This window comes from Ruditapes philippinarum, unplaced genomic scaffold (assembly GCF_026571515.1).
Source record: "Ruditapes philippinarum isolate M1 unplaced genomic scaffold, ASM2657151v2 ctg2212_1_1_1_1, whole genome shotgun sequence".
Lineage (NCBI taxonomy): Eukaryota > Metazoa > Mollusca > Bivalvia > Venerida > Veneridae > Ruditapes > Ruditapes philippinarum.
Genome location: NW_026866952.1, coordinates 38,112 through 56,708, shown reverse-complemented (window position 1 = coordinate 56,708; position 18,597 = coordinate 38,112). Strand labels below are relative to the sequence as shown.

At 31.8% G+C, this 18,597-nt stretch overlaps 2 protein-coding genes across 2 annotated transcripts; one reads left to right on the top strand and one right to left on the bottom strand.

The window, feature by feature from the left end:
* The first annotated feature begins 2,369 nt into the window (after nucleotides 1-2,369).
* On the top strand, nucleotides 2,370-3,792 carry LOC132734315 (serine/arginine-rich splicing factor 4-like). Its single transcript, XM_060721035.1, has one exon. It carries the CDS (start codon nucleotides 2,436-2,438, stop codon nucleotides 3,702-3,704), a length of 1,269 nt encoding a protein of 422 aa, XP_060577018.1. The 5' UTR covers nucleotides 2,370-2,435; the 3' UTR covers nucleotides 3,705-3,792.
* A 3,364-nt stretch (nucleotides 3,793-7,156) lies between these two features.
* On the bottom strand, nucleotides 7,157-18,014 carry LOC132734321 (protein PFC0760c-like). The gene is made up of 11 exons (XM_060721048.1): nucleotides 17,856-18,014; nucleotides 15,527-17,321; nucleotides 14,370-14,542; nucleotides 13,697-13,870; nucleotides 12,989-13,111; nucleotides 12,167-12,254; nucleotides 11,403-11,538; nucleotides 10,895-10,958; nucleotides 9,647-9,727; nucleotides 8,784-8,873; nucleotides 7,157-8,480 (listed from the first exon to the last, which is right to left on the bottom strand). The coding sequence occupies exons 1-11, from the start codon at nucleotides 17,961-17,963 to the stop codon at nucleotides 8,376-8,378; spliced, it is 2,937 nt and encodes a 978-aa protein (XP_060577031.1). The 5' UTR covers nucleotides 17,964-18,014; the 3' UTR covers nucleotides 7,157-8,375.
* Between the last annotated feature and the right edge of the window lie 583 nt (nucleotides 18,015-18,597).

Below are 18,597 nucleotides of genomic sequence, written 5' to 3'. Positions count from 1 at the left end.
TTCATCTTGTGGCATGAAAATTACCATATTTCACTTGTGGCTACCACCACTCATGAAATATTTATTTTCATACCACCCGATGAAAATAAATAATGTATTTATAGGTATATTTCACGAGTGGCGCAGCCACGAGTGAAATATGAACTTTTGGTGTTCACAAGGTGAAATATATTTCGATCTTACACTAAACTCAACAAATTTTCTTTTTATTATATGCAAAGAAACGTTTTAAAAAGACATTAAACCTAATACTGAATGAAAAGCGCGCCAAATAATAATACAACGTGACGTCATTTATAAAGGCTTTTATTACATGCTTTTCGGTGGTTTATAGAAATATATCGGTGATTTAAAACTGGTAATTTCACTGTTTGAAACAGTGAAATTACCACTTTGATAATTTCACTGTTTTGAATTTAAGCCCCTTACGTTGTTTTGAACAGTGAAATACCAGCGTGCACAGAACTGGGTACCAACTTAATGACGTGACGTCATAAATGAAATATTTTCACCTAAAAATCATTTTTCTCCGCAAAAAAGCATATTTTCCGTATTTCAGCCTAAACAAAAATTACAAGGAAATTCTTTCAAATCATAATGTTAAACAAGAACTGTCGGGGGATAGTAAGGCTCGACTATTCGGAAAAGTTGTCACAAGGCTGTTTTATTGAGTATAATAATGCTTACCTATGAATACATAAAATTGACCGAAAAGGTACAAGGCTTGTTATTAAGATGTTTTATCAAGTAAATCACTGCTTTATTATTATGAATGTATAAGATTGTTCCCAAAAAAAAGGCACAAACCCTTCAGTAGTTATGGAGATAACAGTTTACAAGCAAAACTTTACCATGAATTTCTAAGTTGAAAAAGGGGAGAAAAATCAGCCTAAATGCAAGATAGAATTATGGATCTTGGTCAGTGACCTACAGTTATGGCCCAAAATGCATATGTGAAGTTTTAAATAAATATCTTCAATAGTTATTGAGATATTTAAAACTTGAATGTAAACATTAAATAAACTAAGTAAAAAAGGGGAGATAAATCAGCCTAAAAACATGACACAGATATGAGTGCTGTTCAGTGATCATTATTTATGACCACAAATATACATATGAAGTTTCAAATTTGTATCTTTAATAGTTTCAGAGATATGCAAAACTTGCATGTTAAACTTAACCAAGAAAAGGAGATTTTTTTAGTACAAAAGGGAGCATAATTCAGTCAAAATACAAGGCAGAGTAATGAATCTTGAGATGTGACCTTCAATTATGACCCTAAGTGCATGTGTTAAGTTTCAAGTAAATACCTTTAAAGACCTTTAACCTTTAACCAAAATTTCTAAGTTTCAAGGGGGCAAATAATTCTGCAAATATTGCAGGCAGAGTTATGCAACTTTGCAAACTGGTGTACATTGTTACTATAAAAAAGTATTGTAAATTTAAATTGAATATCTCAAGCAATAATTGAGATATTTGACTTTACAAAAAACTTTAACCAAAATTTCTAAGTTAAAAGGGGCATAATTCTGTAAATTTTGTAGGCAGAGTTATCCAACTTGTCAATCTGATGTACATTGTTATTTTAAATAAGTATTGTAAGTTTCAATTGAATATCTCAAGCAATAATTGGGCGACTACAATAGCTCTCATATTCTTCGAATAGTCGAGCTAAAAATGAGAAAAAGTATAAAATCTGGGATAAAAAATAATTTTTGGTCCAAGATATAATAAACAGAAAATCCAAGTGCTGTTTTTTTTCTGTTAATACGATTGTCATTTTTATCTTGTGGTATGAAATCATCATATTTCACTCGTGGCTACTGCCACTCATGAAATATTTATTATCATACCACTCGATGGCAATAAATACTTTAAAAAATATATAATTAAACTTGAATATACTTTTTCTTTACTAATCATTGACGTATATTAGAGGCTATACTTATTATTTGTATTTGACCTTCATTTGCTATGTTAATTTAATATCTGTGTCTCATATGTATCATGTTAGTTCAGTAATTGATTAAAAAACGAGTCCCAAGTATTCGTCTAAGTCTTTTTGGAAGATAGATTTTTTGTTCGGCCTTAAGATATCTTCATGGTTAAATTTCAAACACTAATAGATATTTTTTGAATAAATATGCTAGGTCTTTATGTTTGTTTTTTCTTCAATCAAAAATTTTACCTTCGATAACGAATAAACGAAAAAGGGCAATTCAATGTCAGCTGTCTAGCAGTTTACTCTTTTTATAGACTTAAATATAGATTTTCTTATTGTGACGTCATCTTTACTATTTTCTATCCAGTTCGCGCTACTCGTATATAAGAAGAACAAGAAATTTATGCTCACCCATATGGTTTTATACCGCCGACGGGGGTAAATAAACCCAACACACAAAATCGGTACCCACCAGTTTCTTGTTCTTCTGACAATGCCTTCCCAAAAGCTTACATCAAGATCCCGCTCCCGCTCAAAATCTCGAAGCAAATCCCCGAAAAATAAGTCTAGGAAAGGCAGCAGGTCTCATTCAAAAAAAAGATCAAGATCTGCTTCCAGGAAACGCAACAAGTCTAGAAAAAGTTCTGCTTCCATAAAGCACAGTCAATCCAGAAAGAGGACTGCTTCAAAAAAGCGCAGAAAGTCGAGAAAAAAGCGAAGCGCATACAGGAAGAGGTCTGCTTCCAAAAAGCGTAGCAAATCTAAGAAGCACAACAGGTCTAAGAAGCGTAGCAAATCCAGGAAGAGGTCCGCTTCCAAAAAGCGTAGCAAATCTAAGAAGCGCAACAGGTCTAAGAAGCGTAGCAAGTCCAGGAAGAGGTCCGCTTCCAAAAAGCGTAGCAAATCTAAGAAGCGCAACAGGTCTAAGAAGCTTAGCAAGTCCAGGAAGAGGTCCGCTTCCAAAAAGCGTAGCAAATCTAAGAAGCGCAACAGGTCTAAGAAGCGTAGCAAGTCCAGGAAGAGGTCCGCTTCCAAAAAGCGTAGCAAATCTAAAAAGCGCAACAGGTCTAAGAAGCGTAGCAAGTCCAGGAAGAGGTCCGCTTCCAAAACGCGTAGCGCATCTAAGAAGCGCAACAGGTCTAAGAAGCGTAGCAAGTCCAGGAAGAGGTCCGCTTCCAAAACGCGTAGCACATCTAAGGAGCGCAACAGGTCTAAGAAGCGTAGTAAGTACAGGCGGAGGTCTGCTTACACAAAGCGCAGTAAGTCCCAAAAAATGCAAGCTTTCAGAAAGTCTATGAGTATGTACACAAAAAGTAAAGGCAATACCATGATAGGTATGGTCACGTCTGCCATTACCGCTAACAGGACCAAAGGTGCATCTGCCCAAGCCATCAGAAAGTATGTTTGTACACACTCTAGTCTAAAAGGAGCCTTGCTGAACTTTATGGTGAAAAAGACGCTTACAGCTGGCGTCAGATCCCATTTCCTTTCCCATCCAAAGGGTTCTACTGCATACAAACTTACAGCTAAGAGGGGCAAGAAATGGCGTAGGGAGGCATTGAAGAGGGCAAATGCTAGACGGCATAGAAACAGGTCTGCATCAAAAAAGCGCAAGACTGCCAAGAAGTCCAAGAAGGCAAAAAAGTCAAAGAAGACCAAAAAAGCTAAAAGGTCCCGCAAAAGTCGTGCACCAAAGCGGAGAGTTGCCCGCAAAGTTGCTCGTAGGACGTCGAGGAGACGCAGAGCAATGAGAGCCAAGTAAGCTACACAGCCGTAGCTTAACAACCCCGGCCCTTTTTAGGGCCACCAAATACCTCGAAATGAAGGTACCGTCACATATTGTCTATATCAATAAAATTAATGGTGGTTGTGTTTAAGGATAATAAGAGGATAAATTTTCGTTTACTGAAATATGGAATATATTTTCACAAAACATGATAAAATGCCACATATTTTCACGAGCACCATATTTCATGGGTAAAATTAAATAATAAGAGAAGAGTTTCTTTCGTTTGAGTGAAATATGGACAATATTTTCAAGAAATATTATCAAATCTATTTTTTGATGTTATATGAATTAAATTGAATGAGTCCGTTCATTTCTATACATGTATCTATTTAATTTTACCCATGAAATATGCTATATCAGTCAAATATATTTCATATGTGTTAAAAATAAATATGAAATATAAATATGAAAGTGGGCGGAGTCAAAACTCATATTTATTTCAAGGGATTTCTTTCACAATTCTGTTGAAATATTATCAAATCTATTTTTTGATGTTAAATAAATTGAATGAGTCCATTAATTTTTATAAACATTTTGTATAGTAAACTGGTTCTAGATAGTTATTTTGTTCTCAATTATGAAGGGGTGATTATTTTTTCATAATTGGGCCATTATTGGCATGGCAAATGTGTCGAACGTCTGTGAATTTTGTCTGTAAACCCATGTCCTCTCTTAGTTAAAATAACTTCATCAGAATAAAAGGGAATGTCAATACAATCAAAACAAATGATTATTAAAATCACTAAACATCTCTACTAGATGCTACGCTTGTTTCTTGTTTAGTAGCGTGTACAATTTTATCATTGTATTTTTTTTACTCCTTTAAAAATGAATTCCGCATTCTTGTGACTTCGATGTTATTCTATAAACATTTAAACACATTGGATATGAATTAGGTTTATAACTTAATACGAGATAGACGAAGGATCCTGAAAAATAAACACTTCCTGTAAATATTTTAATGAGCTTTAAAATGTCTCTTCAACCGTATGTATACACTAATTGTTCCATTTCAATTTGTTTTCCTATACAAAAATATATTGGACCATTTACTTACCGTCGTGCTCGTTTCAGTCATAGAATTTTGCACGATTATGAATAACTATAATTTACACAATTATTTATACGTTATTTTTGGTGATAAAGCATATATGTATAGTGGATAAGAACACGTATTTTACGATTTCAGTCAATCAAAAAAAATTTTAGAGCTACACCATTCTGCATATTTAGTGGAAATATAACTCCCAAGGCCCAAGTTTGAATACTAAGAAAATAAATCTACATAACATAGATTACTGTAAATGACTGTACATGACTTCCAATGAGCAGTAAAATTATGTTTTGATAATTTCACACAGCAGCCAGTCTATATTTGAATGTGGATGAAAAGAATATATCTTCAATAAGTGGATACACTCTGTCCTAAGTAAAATGTGCTTTATTATTATGAGAAGCACATTATTATCTGCAAATAATTTCATCATTTAGAAAATGTTACAAAATTCGTAAATTTACAGAATTATTGTTCAACAAAAACAATGTAACGTAATGGTTTGATGACGTCATGAATGAAAGCGCATGTCGAAACGCGGCAAAAATGGCTTTTAAAAATCTCATAAAAAAGCTCAAATACATAAAAAAAAATGTGTGTATACAAGATCAAAATTTATTTCACTAGTGAACAACAACTGCTATATTTTTACTCGCCACTCGTGAAAATATTACATCTGATGTTCACTTTCATTTCGATCTTGCATGCAAAACAAACAACATCTGATGTTCACTTTCATTTCGATCTTGCATGCAAAACAAACAACATCTGATGTTCACTTTCATTTCGATCTTGCATGCAAAACAAACAAACATCCTCTATATTTTGTATTATGTATAATTATCATATTATGCCAATATTTGTTGTGTTGTAATAGTGGCTCGGTTATATGTAATTATGTATTGCCATGAGAAAATTGCAATTTTTTCGCCAGTGAAAATTTGAACAGCAATGCCAATGCGAAATATATTTCACGATAAACAGTTCCCTTTTATTTTATTTAATTATGTTCAACGGGAGCGCAAGCAAAAAGATCAAAGTAACTTTTTAAATTTTTTATTAAATTAACGATATTTGGTACGGGAAATATGCCACAAAGATCCAAAATGCAACAATTATTTCTATAACAGGAACATGCACATCAATAAAAACATTAGCAAAACTACATTACTCAGTGTGGTCGATATGTAGTAACAGATATGGTTTTGTATCAAGTTTAGCGAACTACAGAAATTTGTATTCTGTACCTACGCACTCACGTAGGGATGTTTCTGCTAAAAAATTGTCTCGGCATAACGGCCTCCACATTTTTTAGCAGAAAGGTCCCTTGATGTCGCCCCAGTCAGCGTTATGTCCCCGTAACCACGGATGTCAATTAAAGTCCGTGCCGTAACTAACTCGTTTCATATACTATAACTATTACAGAGTAATTTAACAGAACTATAATCCAAAATAGATGATGTGACGGCGTCATAAAGGTGAATGTGCGACGTTACGCGGCAAAATCCGCAAAAAATACTTAAAATCACTTAAATTGCATGAAATAAAAAGAAAATTTATTTGTTTCACTTATAACATTGAAATATATTTCATTCGTGAACACCACAGCTATACTATTTTCACGAGTGGTGTCGAGTGGCTATGCCACTCGTGAATATATTGCATCTGGTGTTCACTCAGTGAAATATATTTCATTATCACACATCCGTGCCGATTTTGCGACTCCGTAAATATGGTATGGCACGGCCGTGCATATATTTTGACGTGACGTCATTAGCGTTATGCTAACATAATGTAAAGACGCGCTAAATGTTAGCGTTATACTATAGGAGCGTCAATGAAAAATGACTCTTATTTCACTTTAAACGGTCTCTATTTTGGGTATGTGATAAATAGAATATTAAATTCGTGTAAGTTCATTTCTGAATTTATTGTACTCGTTGAATAAATTAATATTATGCTCGCCAGAGGCTCGCATAATATAATTTTATTCAACTCGTGCAATAAATTCAGTATTGAACTTACACTTATTCAATATCCTCTATATATTACATGCAAAACAAATATCCTCTATGTTATTACTTTGCCAATTATGATAGCGATGACATGTCTTCAGTCTTTTATAAATTACGATGTCTTGCCCAACGACCATGCTTGAAAACAGGGTCTTTCAAACAGACAATTTGAAAGACCCTGTTTCAAATTGAACCCCTTAACTTCATTATACTGGCAAATTTGGTGGATAAAAAGTATGTAGACACATTTGTTATATCTTCAAACCCAAAATAATAACTAGTACAAAATATATAAGCAAAAAATATATATATATATGAATAAAAAATGACGAGATTAAAGGAATTCAAATGCCAAGAACATTTATGAAATTTATTCAGTTTGATATTTTCATTACAATGTACATGTACATTGACATTAATACAACAAAATTAATGCAGCGAACGTAAAAAATGATGTAAATTGGATATTTTTTCAGAACTCCTAGGTGCATCTCATACTTTAATTATTATTTACTAGTAAATAGTTACTATATATACATGCATACTGTGTGTTGTTAACAAGTCAAGATTAAAACAGTAAGTAAACTTACAGCACCAAGATAACTACGTTAAATATACAAACTTCCATTTTTGAAAAATAACATAAAATAATTAAAAAACATTTGATGTTTTTAAAAGGAATAATTGTTAGAAAATAATGTAAAACAATATGAAAATACAGTCATTATTTTCTTACTTATCAGTGATTAACTGACAATACAGAAACATCTGTGGACTTTATTTCGATAAATTAAGTACATGTAAATACCTCTTTGTTTTCTTAAAATAAGGTGAAATATTAAAAAATATCTTACTTCCAAGTGGATACTTGCACTTCTCCCTCACAGAGCAAAACTTAAATGAGCTGCGTCACGACAAAACCAACATAATGGGTTTGCGACCAGCATGGATCCAGACCAGCCTGCGCATCCGCGCAGTCTGATCAGGATCCATGCTGTTCGCTTACAAACCCTATTACAAGTAGAGAAACTGATAGCAAACAGCATGGATCCTGATCAGACTGAGCGGATGCGCAGGCTGGTCTGGATCCATGCTGGTCGCAAACCAACTATGTTGGTTTTGTCGTGAATCGGCTTAAATGTCCTTTAATTCACATGTTTAACATATACACATGAATGTGTTTTTTTCTATAGTAGTGATGAGTGCAAGGTTAAATGTAACAGCTTTTATCAACTCTGAACGCATCAATTGACTGATTATTTTGACACTTAGTCTGCTAACAACAATTGATTCTACCCATGTAACCAGTGCAGACCAAGATCAGCCGGCACATCCATAAAGTTAATCAGTCAGTACATAAATGATTATGTCCAACTTGTAAGATGGACATGTCCATTTTATATATTTAGCATGGTAAGAGTTAAAATCAGCTGTTATTTGTCATGAATATAATAATTCAATGAGCTAGTTATTAACAGGCATTGACATGCTTATATTTCTGTTAAAGTCATGTCATATGTCATTATAAACAAGCATAACATATTGTAGTACAATATCCAACAATTATGTATTTATTCATTTGTCAGGCTGGTTTTCTGTGTTTTTAGATTTTGTTGTTTTCTGTTTTCCTCTTCTACTAGTCTGTCTCTTTCTGGAGTTCTTACTTGTGAAAGCGATGCACTGAAATCATATACAGCAAACATGTCCACGTAAAGCTGATAATATATGGCTAGTAATAATGTATTTGAGAAACTATGTAAATCTGACAGTGACTGAAACATTTGCAAACTTATATCAAATTGTGAAAGTAAAGCTGTCAAGAAAAATATATAACCAAAGTGAAAATCTGTCAAGAAATATATAACCAAAGTGAAATTAATGCAAAAGTAGAAACAATACACAATATATGGTTACATAATTACATCAAAGGTATCAAAGTTATGTAATAAACATTTCCATTGCAAACGAAATTGGTAATTTTACCCTTTCATCTAAGAAATCCATCAGTTTATCCATAGAGCATTTGATTCCTGAATCTTTAACCTCTTTCTTTAAAACATCAAGTTCTAGAGGCTGTAATGAAATAGTACAATGTGTAAGAAACATCTTACTATATTCAAGTATTTGATATATATAATGTTATGTACATGAATTCATTACATTATTTTAATCAATTAAGACAAGCATATTTTCAAGTTTGGTACAAATATTAATCTGAGAATAGTTCTTTTTAAAACAAATTTAGCAATACATCAAATGTGAAACTGGACATGTATCTAAGAAATAACAGCCTGCAGTCAAATGGGTTGTTAGTCAAATGGTAATAGTTGACCTGATTAAGGGGGACTCCTACAACATTTTAAAACTATCAATTTCAAATACATGTACATGTAGCAAATGAAGTCTGATAAAAAAAGACAAAAAAATCTTCTCCACTCTACTGCAAAATTTGTACAATAGACTAATGTTGTCTTATCCAATCTGATTTAAATCAGCTCCTAACCAATGTTATTACCTTAGAATGAACATAAATGATAAAATGATCTGAAATTTAATTTGATTGGAATTTGTCAGTGTTTGAAACAGTTAACAGAGACTATTTTAGACTGTACCATGTACAGGTTGTCTTTAAATATGTGGCATAGACAAATCTCAAACAGTTAATAATGTCACCCTAACAACTGTTCCATGATGTTACAAAACTAAACAACTTTTAATCTGGATATACTGTGATCTACTTGAAGAATAACTGTAATGCTGGGAGTGGGTTCTACGTAACAATGGGCCATAATGCCTCTCCTACCAGGTAACTCTTGTATCATGTAAATTCTATTTAAATGATTTACCTCATACATTAGAATTCTTGCATGTATTTCTGATCGTGTTTTAATAAACTGAAAGAGCTGTCTGGTTACATCAACATTTTTCTGAAACAAAAACATGCTTTAATTAACTTTATATCATAAATAATGTTTACTTTAAATGTAATAAATATGTCCTAAAACAGTCATGAATACAATAAATATGTGTACATAACAGTAATGAATATGATGTGTTTTATATAACTGCAATACATTCAATTTGTGTTCTTATTTCTGTTACTCTTTTTGTAAAGTAGCTTATGAATTTATAACTCTATGAACAAAGTTAAATTCTAAAATGTGTTGTGACTCATCTGGCAACCTGCATAACAAGTGAAAATGCCAACAAGAGTAGAACCAACAGAAACACCAGTCTGATATGCAAAGATAAAAGAATGATGTTACTCTAGTCAAATAAGTAATGGTGTTAAGTATTTTATTTACTGCCAGTTACTTTCAGTCACGTAACTACAGGCAGTTATCAAAAGAATTTTCTTCAATTCTTACTTTTTTTCCCACAAGTAATGTGCATCCCATAAAACAGTTGAAACACTAGTCAAGGACAAAAGGCCTTTGTCAACAATATTGTCATGGAAAAAAATTTAGTGCTTTCAAGACTACAAATCTTTCACCTAAGAGCAGTGAAGCTAGTTTTCTACATACTAGTGTAATCAGTTTTCTACATACTAGTGTAATCAGTTTTCTACATACTAGTGTAATCAGTTTTCTACATACTAGTGTAATCAGTTTTCTACATACTAGTGTAATCAGTTTTCTACATACTAGTGTAATCAGTTTTCTACATACTAGTCTAATCAGTTTTCTACATACTAGTGTAATCAGTTTTCTACATAATAGTCTAATCAGTTTTCTACATACTAGTGTAATCAGTTTTCTACATACTAGTCTAATCAGTTTTCTACATAATAGTCTAATCAGTTTTCTACATACTAGTCTAATCAGTTTTCTACATACTAGTCTAATCAGTTTTCTACATACTAGTCTAATCAGTTTTCTACATACAAGTCTAATCAGTTTTCTACATACTAGTGTAATCAGTTTTCTACATACTAGTGTAATCAGTTTTCTACATACAAGTGTAATCAGTTTTCTACATACTAGTCTAATCAGTTTTCTACATACTAGTGTAATCAGTTTTCTACATACCAGTCTAATCAGTTTTCTACATACTAGTGTAATCAGGTAAGTCGATGAGATAGAGAAAATAATTACCTGTGGAGAAGATGAGGTGTCACTATCACTGGACATGTGGAGACAACTCTCCTCTAATACATCACTGAAACATCACACCAATATTTCAAATAAAATATAAAATAAACAATTAATATGATGTAAAATACATGCTGAAATATAGTGTATATTGATGAATTTGTGTGATAAAATCTATCTGTATCACAGAAATGTAGTAGATGTCATCTGACAATTTTTGAAGCTAACATCTTGTACATAGTCTTACATTCTAAAAGCTACGTAAAATGTGACAAAATATGCAAAAGTTACCCTTTCGCTGCATTTATATGGTGATAAAATGGTAAAAAAGTCATATTCTGCAAAAAACATATAAATTGAATTTACTTTTATCTCTATACATTTCTCAAAGTTTTGTGATATTTGAAAGCATCTACAACTTTTTAAAAGCTACATGGACAGCTGTCTCACTGAAAAACTTTTTCTCTGGGAGTGGATTCATTAAAGCGTCTAAAAGTGTATATAATTATACCTGATATCAGAATCTTGTGAGGATAAATCCCCTTGACTAGATGGTAGACTATCATTGGTCAATGTATCACCTCCACCAGTTACTGAGGTTGTAGTGCCAGTATGTACCTCCTCTTCACAGTCACTGTCAGTCTCATCTATATATGCCATAGAATTATTTATAAATATACCAGTGAAACAAATATACCAGTGAAACAAATATACCAGCAAAACAAATATACCTGCCACACAAATATACCAATTTTAATTAATACACCAGCCAAACAAATATATCAGTCATACAAGTATACCAGTCCAATACACTAGTCTTACATACATATCAGTAATACATATATACCTGTCATACAAATATATAAGTTATAACAAATACACAAGTGATACAAATATACCAGTCCAACAAATATACCCGTCATACATATATACCAGTCATCATAACTAGACCAGTAGTACAAATATACCAATCATACAGGTGGTGCTTCATCCATTATTTCAGACACAAGCAGGCACCTGAGTAGAACAACCAACCTTCCATATGCTAGCTGGATAGTAAAAAAGTCCCTGACAGTATACCAACCCACTGTGGTGAGGGACAAGTGATTTAAAGTCAGTTTCCATAAACACTCAATTTATGAAGCCACAGAAATTAAGATTAAAATTTACAATGTGCTAATATAACTGGTTAAATGCAGCCTCAGAAATTCGAATTAAAACTTACTCTACACTTACATCACTGATATAGTAATATTTATATAACATTAAACTTACATTGATGTGTTTGATGATAGATATCTTCGAGGACTTTGATCATTCTTTTCTTTCCTACTGGTTTCATGCCGTATTTATTTACTGCTTTCTGTAAACATACCACACAAACTAATGGTTAGAGTTGTCTTGTTTAACACATCCTCCACACCTTATATAATTTCAAAAGTGATGAGTTGGCAAATACTCTTTATTATCTTCAAATAAAAGCATATGGTTATTTTCAAACCATACATATATTTGGGTGACCTCAGGTTACCTGGGCTAGAATTTAACTTTATCTTGCACTTGCAAACTTTTGCTATTTTGTGAATTTAAACTTGCAAAACCAAAAATGAACTTTCATTTTTTTCCGGCATTTTTATTTACATACATGATAACTTTATATTTGTCATTAATGTTTAAGATGCATCATAAATAAAGACAATATATACATTGTCATTCTCACTTATTTCAAAATCTTATTTTCTGTTATTTTTACATCAATTTATGCATATTTACATTTTACGTACTTGCAAACTTGGCAAGTTTTAGAAAGAAAACTAGCATTTTTTATTTATACTTGCATTTTGTGAGTTTGCAAGCCCAGTAAACTGTCATGTGTATTATTTCATGTGCTAACTAACATACAATTTTGTAGAACCTTCAAGTCTGGTTTGCTTCCATGCACAAGAGAACTTTGGCCCTTTAAATGCATCCTCTTTCTGTCAGAAGCTAACCATTTGTTAGAAAGAGATGTTCTTACGAAAACAAAAAAGTTTTTATCAGATTGATTGCTAACAAAATATGAGAAAGATGTAATATAACATAGTAATGAAGTTAAACCTTGAGAGCTGGTGTTGGCATGGATCCGTACTCTGGCATTGGAGTAAAAGGAGAGGGAGGTTCCCATTGACGTTTCTTCTCAGGATTTCCTGCAACTACTGTTGGTGTTTTAAAACTATTTTTCTACAAATATACACAAAAATATCTTCATAAAGGGTGATGAAAAGCCATACTGGATGTTTTATATGTATATAAAAGCTAATTCATTCTGCAATTTTCAATGAAATATATCATTGATTTTGATTACAACACTATTCCTGGCAATATCATGAGGTTATTGTATACTAAATACACTACTGAATTATAATGGACAAGTAAACAGTTGTCAAACTTAAAGAGATTTCCAAGCCTAATATGGGTTTTGCAGCTATACACAAGTCCAACAGAATCACTATTGTACTCAACAATGTCAATTTATAATCTTTATAACACAACCAAATTTTTGACTGATATAATTTTGATACAAAACTCAGTTACCTTGAGTATGTTCCTGATTTAATGTGAATTTTTTTGGACTAATGAAAGGCTAGAGAGTACAATAGTGATTTCGCGTGGAATTTTAACACTTGTAAAAATGTAAAAGAAGCTAAATTGAGTACAAGATATATTTGTATGGAAGTTTTGGACTGACAAAATGAAAATGAGGCTAAATTTATAATGATTTATTTGGGAGATCACAGGGTGCATACGCTGGAAGTTGTTCATTACCTTTGTTTGATGAATTTTTGTTACTGGAGTGTCTGTTCTCTCCAGTTGATCATTTACTTTAAACACAAAACTATCATCTCCATCTTCTAGAAGGGCATTGTCTATATCATTTCCTGACTGTTTCTCACCAACATCATTATCATCTTCATTTTGAGAGAGATCAATTACTTCTTGCTAAAATGAAAAATGTTCTATCAATATGACCTTTGTTTAGAATTTGAGGAAACTTTGTTTTGTTGATGTCTCAATAAGCTTTGTATCCCACATTTTGATGTTAAAAAGCATAAAATTTGGGATTACCAGGAACAACTCTTTTTTACATAAAAATATGTATGTTTATATATTCATTTACAATGACTGTAAAATACAAGAAAATTAATGGACAAAATTTTAATGCACAGCTGGATAAACTATTGTTGACCCTAGGTGAGTCAGATAGTTTCAAGGCTTTGAGCGAGTAAAAATATTTTGCATTATGCAGAACAATGTTTGTTTAACCTACATGTATTTATTGTTTTTTTCTAAATTTTATGGATGAAACATAAAAAGGTATAATAAATTATACAGGAAACATATTGGATTGATTATGGTAGTAAAATTTATAATCAGCAGTTAGATGTAAATATTTGGTAAGAATAAGTTTTAATTTCATCTAGGTACAAAATAAACTAACCACAGGGATGACAGGTGATAGTTCATCAGCACTTTCTGTTGATTTTTCATATCCAATAAGAGCGGAGTTATTCACAGGACTTTCATCTTGAGGTTGATTATCACACATTATTCCAACACTGATATCTGGAGGTTCATACCCCATACCACAGTCATCAAAATCCTCCCACACATCTGTCAATAAAACAACTTATAAAAATGCTATATAAATGGATTAAATCTCAACCTGTTTTAATTTTAAAACAAGAAACTGTTCATATAGGACACATCAGCAGAATCATTTTATTTTTCCAAACAAAATGAATTGCTAATATCCTCTTTGCACAGTTTAGTAATGATGTTTCTAGAAATCAATAACAATACATATCAGATAAATTATCTCAATGCCTTCAGGAACTTTATGACATGTACAAGAGTTATCATTATTAAGTACATACTTATGATGTTGTCTCTGTAAATGTTAGGAGTAAAGCAATTACTCCCGATTATGCTAAACAACGATTCAAAGATGAGTAATCGATTCCTGATTCATCATGGGCGTATTTGGAGTAAAATTGCTTTGACCATTTGTGCAAAAAATATTTCCTTTCAGATATCAAACAAATGTTTTCTAAGCAAGCGTTTCTTTCATTGGTTATGCTTTCTTGCTAATCCAACTAAAACAGGTGTAATGTAAACACTAAAACATGTTGTTTAATAAAAGTGGAAAACAAACCAAAAATTGCTTATGATGCTGGGTCATTTTTTCAGTGTAGGTAAATATTGTTTTTTTTAAGTATTCCCTAAAGAAAAATTTATGTCAACATTGAGTCTTTAGCCAAAATTGAAATTTATCAAAAAGCAAAGCAAAAATCTAGAAACCAATCACATTGAGAAAAAGCTGAATTGTTGCACTCCTAGTATATGTCACTTTGTGTATTCCAAAATTCACAAATGTAAATTGTCATGGTACAGAATTGGGAAGTAAATATATAAGCAGCTAGGTAGATTAGTCTGTACATATGCATGATGCTGTGTTACCTGAATTTGAGTCCTATCACATAAATGTAATCAAATGAAAAAGTCAGTTGTCTAACTTACAATCATTAAACATATAATAAATTCCTCACACTTTTTACAGGGGTTCAAAAAATCTTACATATTTTATTATTATCATACCTGCATTGTCAACACTGAATGAGCTGTTTGGAGTACCAGCATTATCTGCATCATCAGTATATACTGACATTTCATGTTTTCCATATGCTACAGATTTTCTAACATCTACACCTGGACTACTTTTCATATCAGATTCTTCACTACAGATATCCAAATGGTCTTTGTCACTAGACTGTTTAACAGTTGTCACAGATTCATCCGTATCATCAGTGCTATCTGGGATCTTAATATAAACATTACTGTCCTCACAATTTAAGTCTTTACTGTCTCTTGATGAGGGAAATAAATGTTTAGGTTCATTATTTACAGATTCATCAGCACTAGAATTACTTCCTCGATGGGAGACAACTTCAGTGGAACTTTTCAATCCAAGATATTTGGTTTCAAGATCCTCTTTTCCATGACAATAACCTTTTTTTGAACCACAAATTGTTTTATGATGATGAAAAGTAGGTGAATTTTGAATTAATTCATCCAGATTATCTCCTGTTATTTGTAAATCATCATCTGAACCATCCAAGGTACCATCTGATTTATCATCATCATCATGTGCAATGCCTTTATCCATTTTGTATGAATGTATTGCATTATCATTTACAGTCTCTGTATCACATGCAACAGGATCATAACCCTTTTCTAGACTGTCATTAAAGTTATCACATTGGTTTACATTATCTCCCTGACTGTTACCATCAATATCACTAACATTTTCATCAACATTATCATTATCTTCTTGTGTAGAATCTGAATCTATATTTATCACAGCAGTCACAGGAGGTGTATTTGTGTTAAATTTGTTTTCTAGTTGAGTGGAAAACTTTGATATCTTTCTTATATCATATTCAGAAGACAAAGTTTTATTTGCTTCCTTAATCACAGTTTCTGTTGCAACACTACCTCTTTTAGGTGAAGGACTGTCAAACAAATCAGCAGTTGATGAATTCATTCCAATGCTAGTATCATTAGCAATATCATCATCTATTTCAATCACTTTATTAACTTCCCTCAAGCTTTCCTTATGACCATTATGGCCTGTATTTCCTTCATAGACATCTTTTTTATTTATTTTATTCAGAACACTGTTTTGATTCATTACAGCATTCTCTTCATCATTTAAGTGTTTAGTTTCACAACTTAATCTCACCCTTTTTGGACTTGGACTTACATCAGAATTCATATCTTCATTCAAATTCATTTCAATATCTAAATCTACATCCATGATTTCATTATCATTGTTTTCTACAGATGATGCATTTTCATCAGAAGCACATTCATTTTCTATTTGCACATTATTATTACCCTTTTTACCCAATTCATCATCCATATTTTTTCCTCTTACCTCATCATCATCATCTAATTCCATTATATCAGTAACACTCTGAGAAACCTTACTCTTTAGTTTACCATGTTGTGTAGATGTAATATCTCTATAATCATTCTCAGTAATATCACTATCACAACTTATCTCTTTATCACTGCTCTCATCACCTTCATTCAGGTCAAGGTCACTGTCAGATTCTCCCCATATTTCCTTCATATCTAACTTAGACTCAACAAAGTCAGTTTCTGAACATTCTTGGTTATCATTCAAGTCCACAGTGTCAGAAATCTCCTTCTGTAATACTACTTTATTACAAGCATCTACCAGGGGAGTGAACTCTAACTGTTTTGCTAATACAAGGAGTTCAGTTTGTGAAGAAGGTGTAAGAGTAATATCCCCTGTATATATAAAAGTCAGGAAGGTCAGCACTATGTCTGGGGTAAAATCTAATGTGATCATTGAATCTTTCATCATCTGGAAAAAAATAGCTCAATATCAGTCTCTGAGATTACTATTTTGTTCATAATGTATATAGTAATTCTATAATATTGATAAATCTATATTAGGAATCAGAAAACTTTCTCACAAATACTGATCAAGATTTCTAATATTCTGACAGTTGGTTATCATTTAAAATATCAGCAGAGAATTATTTGTATTGATATTAAAACTAGACTTTCTTCAGACTGCCTTAATCAAATTAATAACCCAAAAAACATGATACACACACATTTAACTCTTGCTGTCTATTCAGCATTTGGACAGGAAATAAACATCATGTAAAAATGATAGGATAAACACATTCTTACATATACACTGACTAATTAATATTCAAAGAAGGCATATTTCATATACAGTATAAGAAAATAACTTAAGGCTAAGTTTACTGTGAATTTGTGCTATCTAATAACAATCTTACATCTAAAATCTTTTTAATTTCACTTTTTGATTCAGTATCTAATCTGAAAAATGTAATGATCATACGGCAACATTTAATATAATTTATACCTGTAACAGCTGAGGGCACCTGGCTGCTAGAATGACCTGGTGAGCATTAAAAGTTTCTCCACTACATGAGGTCACAGTAACATCACTGCATTGTTTGTTGTTCACCATTCTCTTATAATCAGTCAATGTTTGTCTTATCTGTTCATCTTGGTCACCCTTCTGTAACATCAACAATTAAAATTTATCAGAAAAGTTCTAATCATTAAAATAGCTCAATTGCTAACGAAAAGGTAAGTGTTTCTTTCTCTTTTCCATATACATTGTATATTATTTTAATAATTATATGTAACGGCAGAAAATAAAATTAAAATTGTAAAAGTGTGTGCACATCCTCTAATAGTCACCCAGGGCTCACACTGGCTCAAATAAAATAATAGCCAATATTTTCAACTTAAAAAAATAATAGCCAAAAGTTCAGCGGACTATTCACGAATTAGTGATTAACAACATAAGCAGTTGATTAAATAAACATTACATTCATATCTTTCAGTTTTATAAGGATTCTCAAATAAACTGGTACATATTTGTGTATGTTGATAACTACCTTTTTTAAATAGAACCAAAACTTTAATTGTTATTATAGAACAGAATAAAAAGTTATAATTAGTATAATTACTGTATAACAATAATATTAAAGATTCATTATAACTTTACATAAGGCTGTTATCAGACAACTTTTTTTTGTTTGTTCTAATCAAATTTTGTCAGCTATAACCACTGTCAATTTCCACATTTCACACAG

What these genes read in the sequence shown, in the direction of transcription:
- LOC132734321 (XM_060721048.1), bottom strand. Translation starts at nt 17,963, where the DNA reads ATGGTGAACAACAAACAATGCAGTGATGTTACTGTGACCTCATGTAGT. An exon ending in TATCACCTGTCATCCCTGTG is followed by an intron (nt 13,871 to 14,369) that starts GTTAGTTTATTT and finishes TTTTCATTTTAG; the next exon opens with CAAGAAGTAATTGATCTCTC. An exon ending in ACACCTCATCTTCTCCACAG is followed by an intron (nt 9,728 to 10,894) that starts GTAATTATTTTC and finishes TTTTTGTTTCAG; the next exon opens with AAAAATGTTGATGTAACCAG.
- LOC132734315 (XM_060721035.1), top strand. Translation starts at nt 2,436, where the DNA reads ATGCCTTCCCAAAAGCTTACATCAAGATCCCGCTCCCGCTCAAAATCT.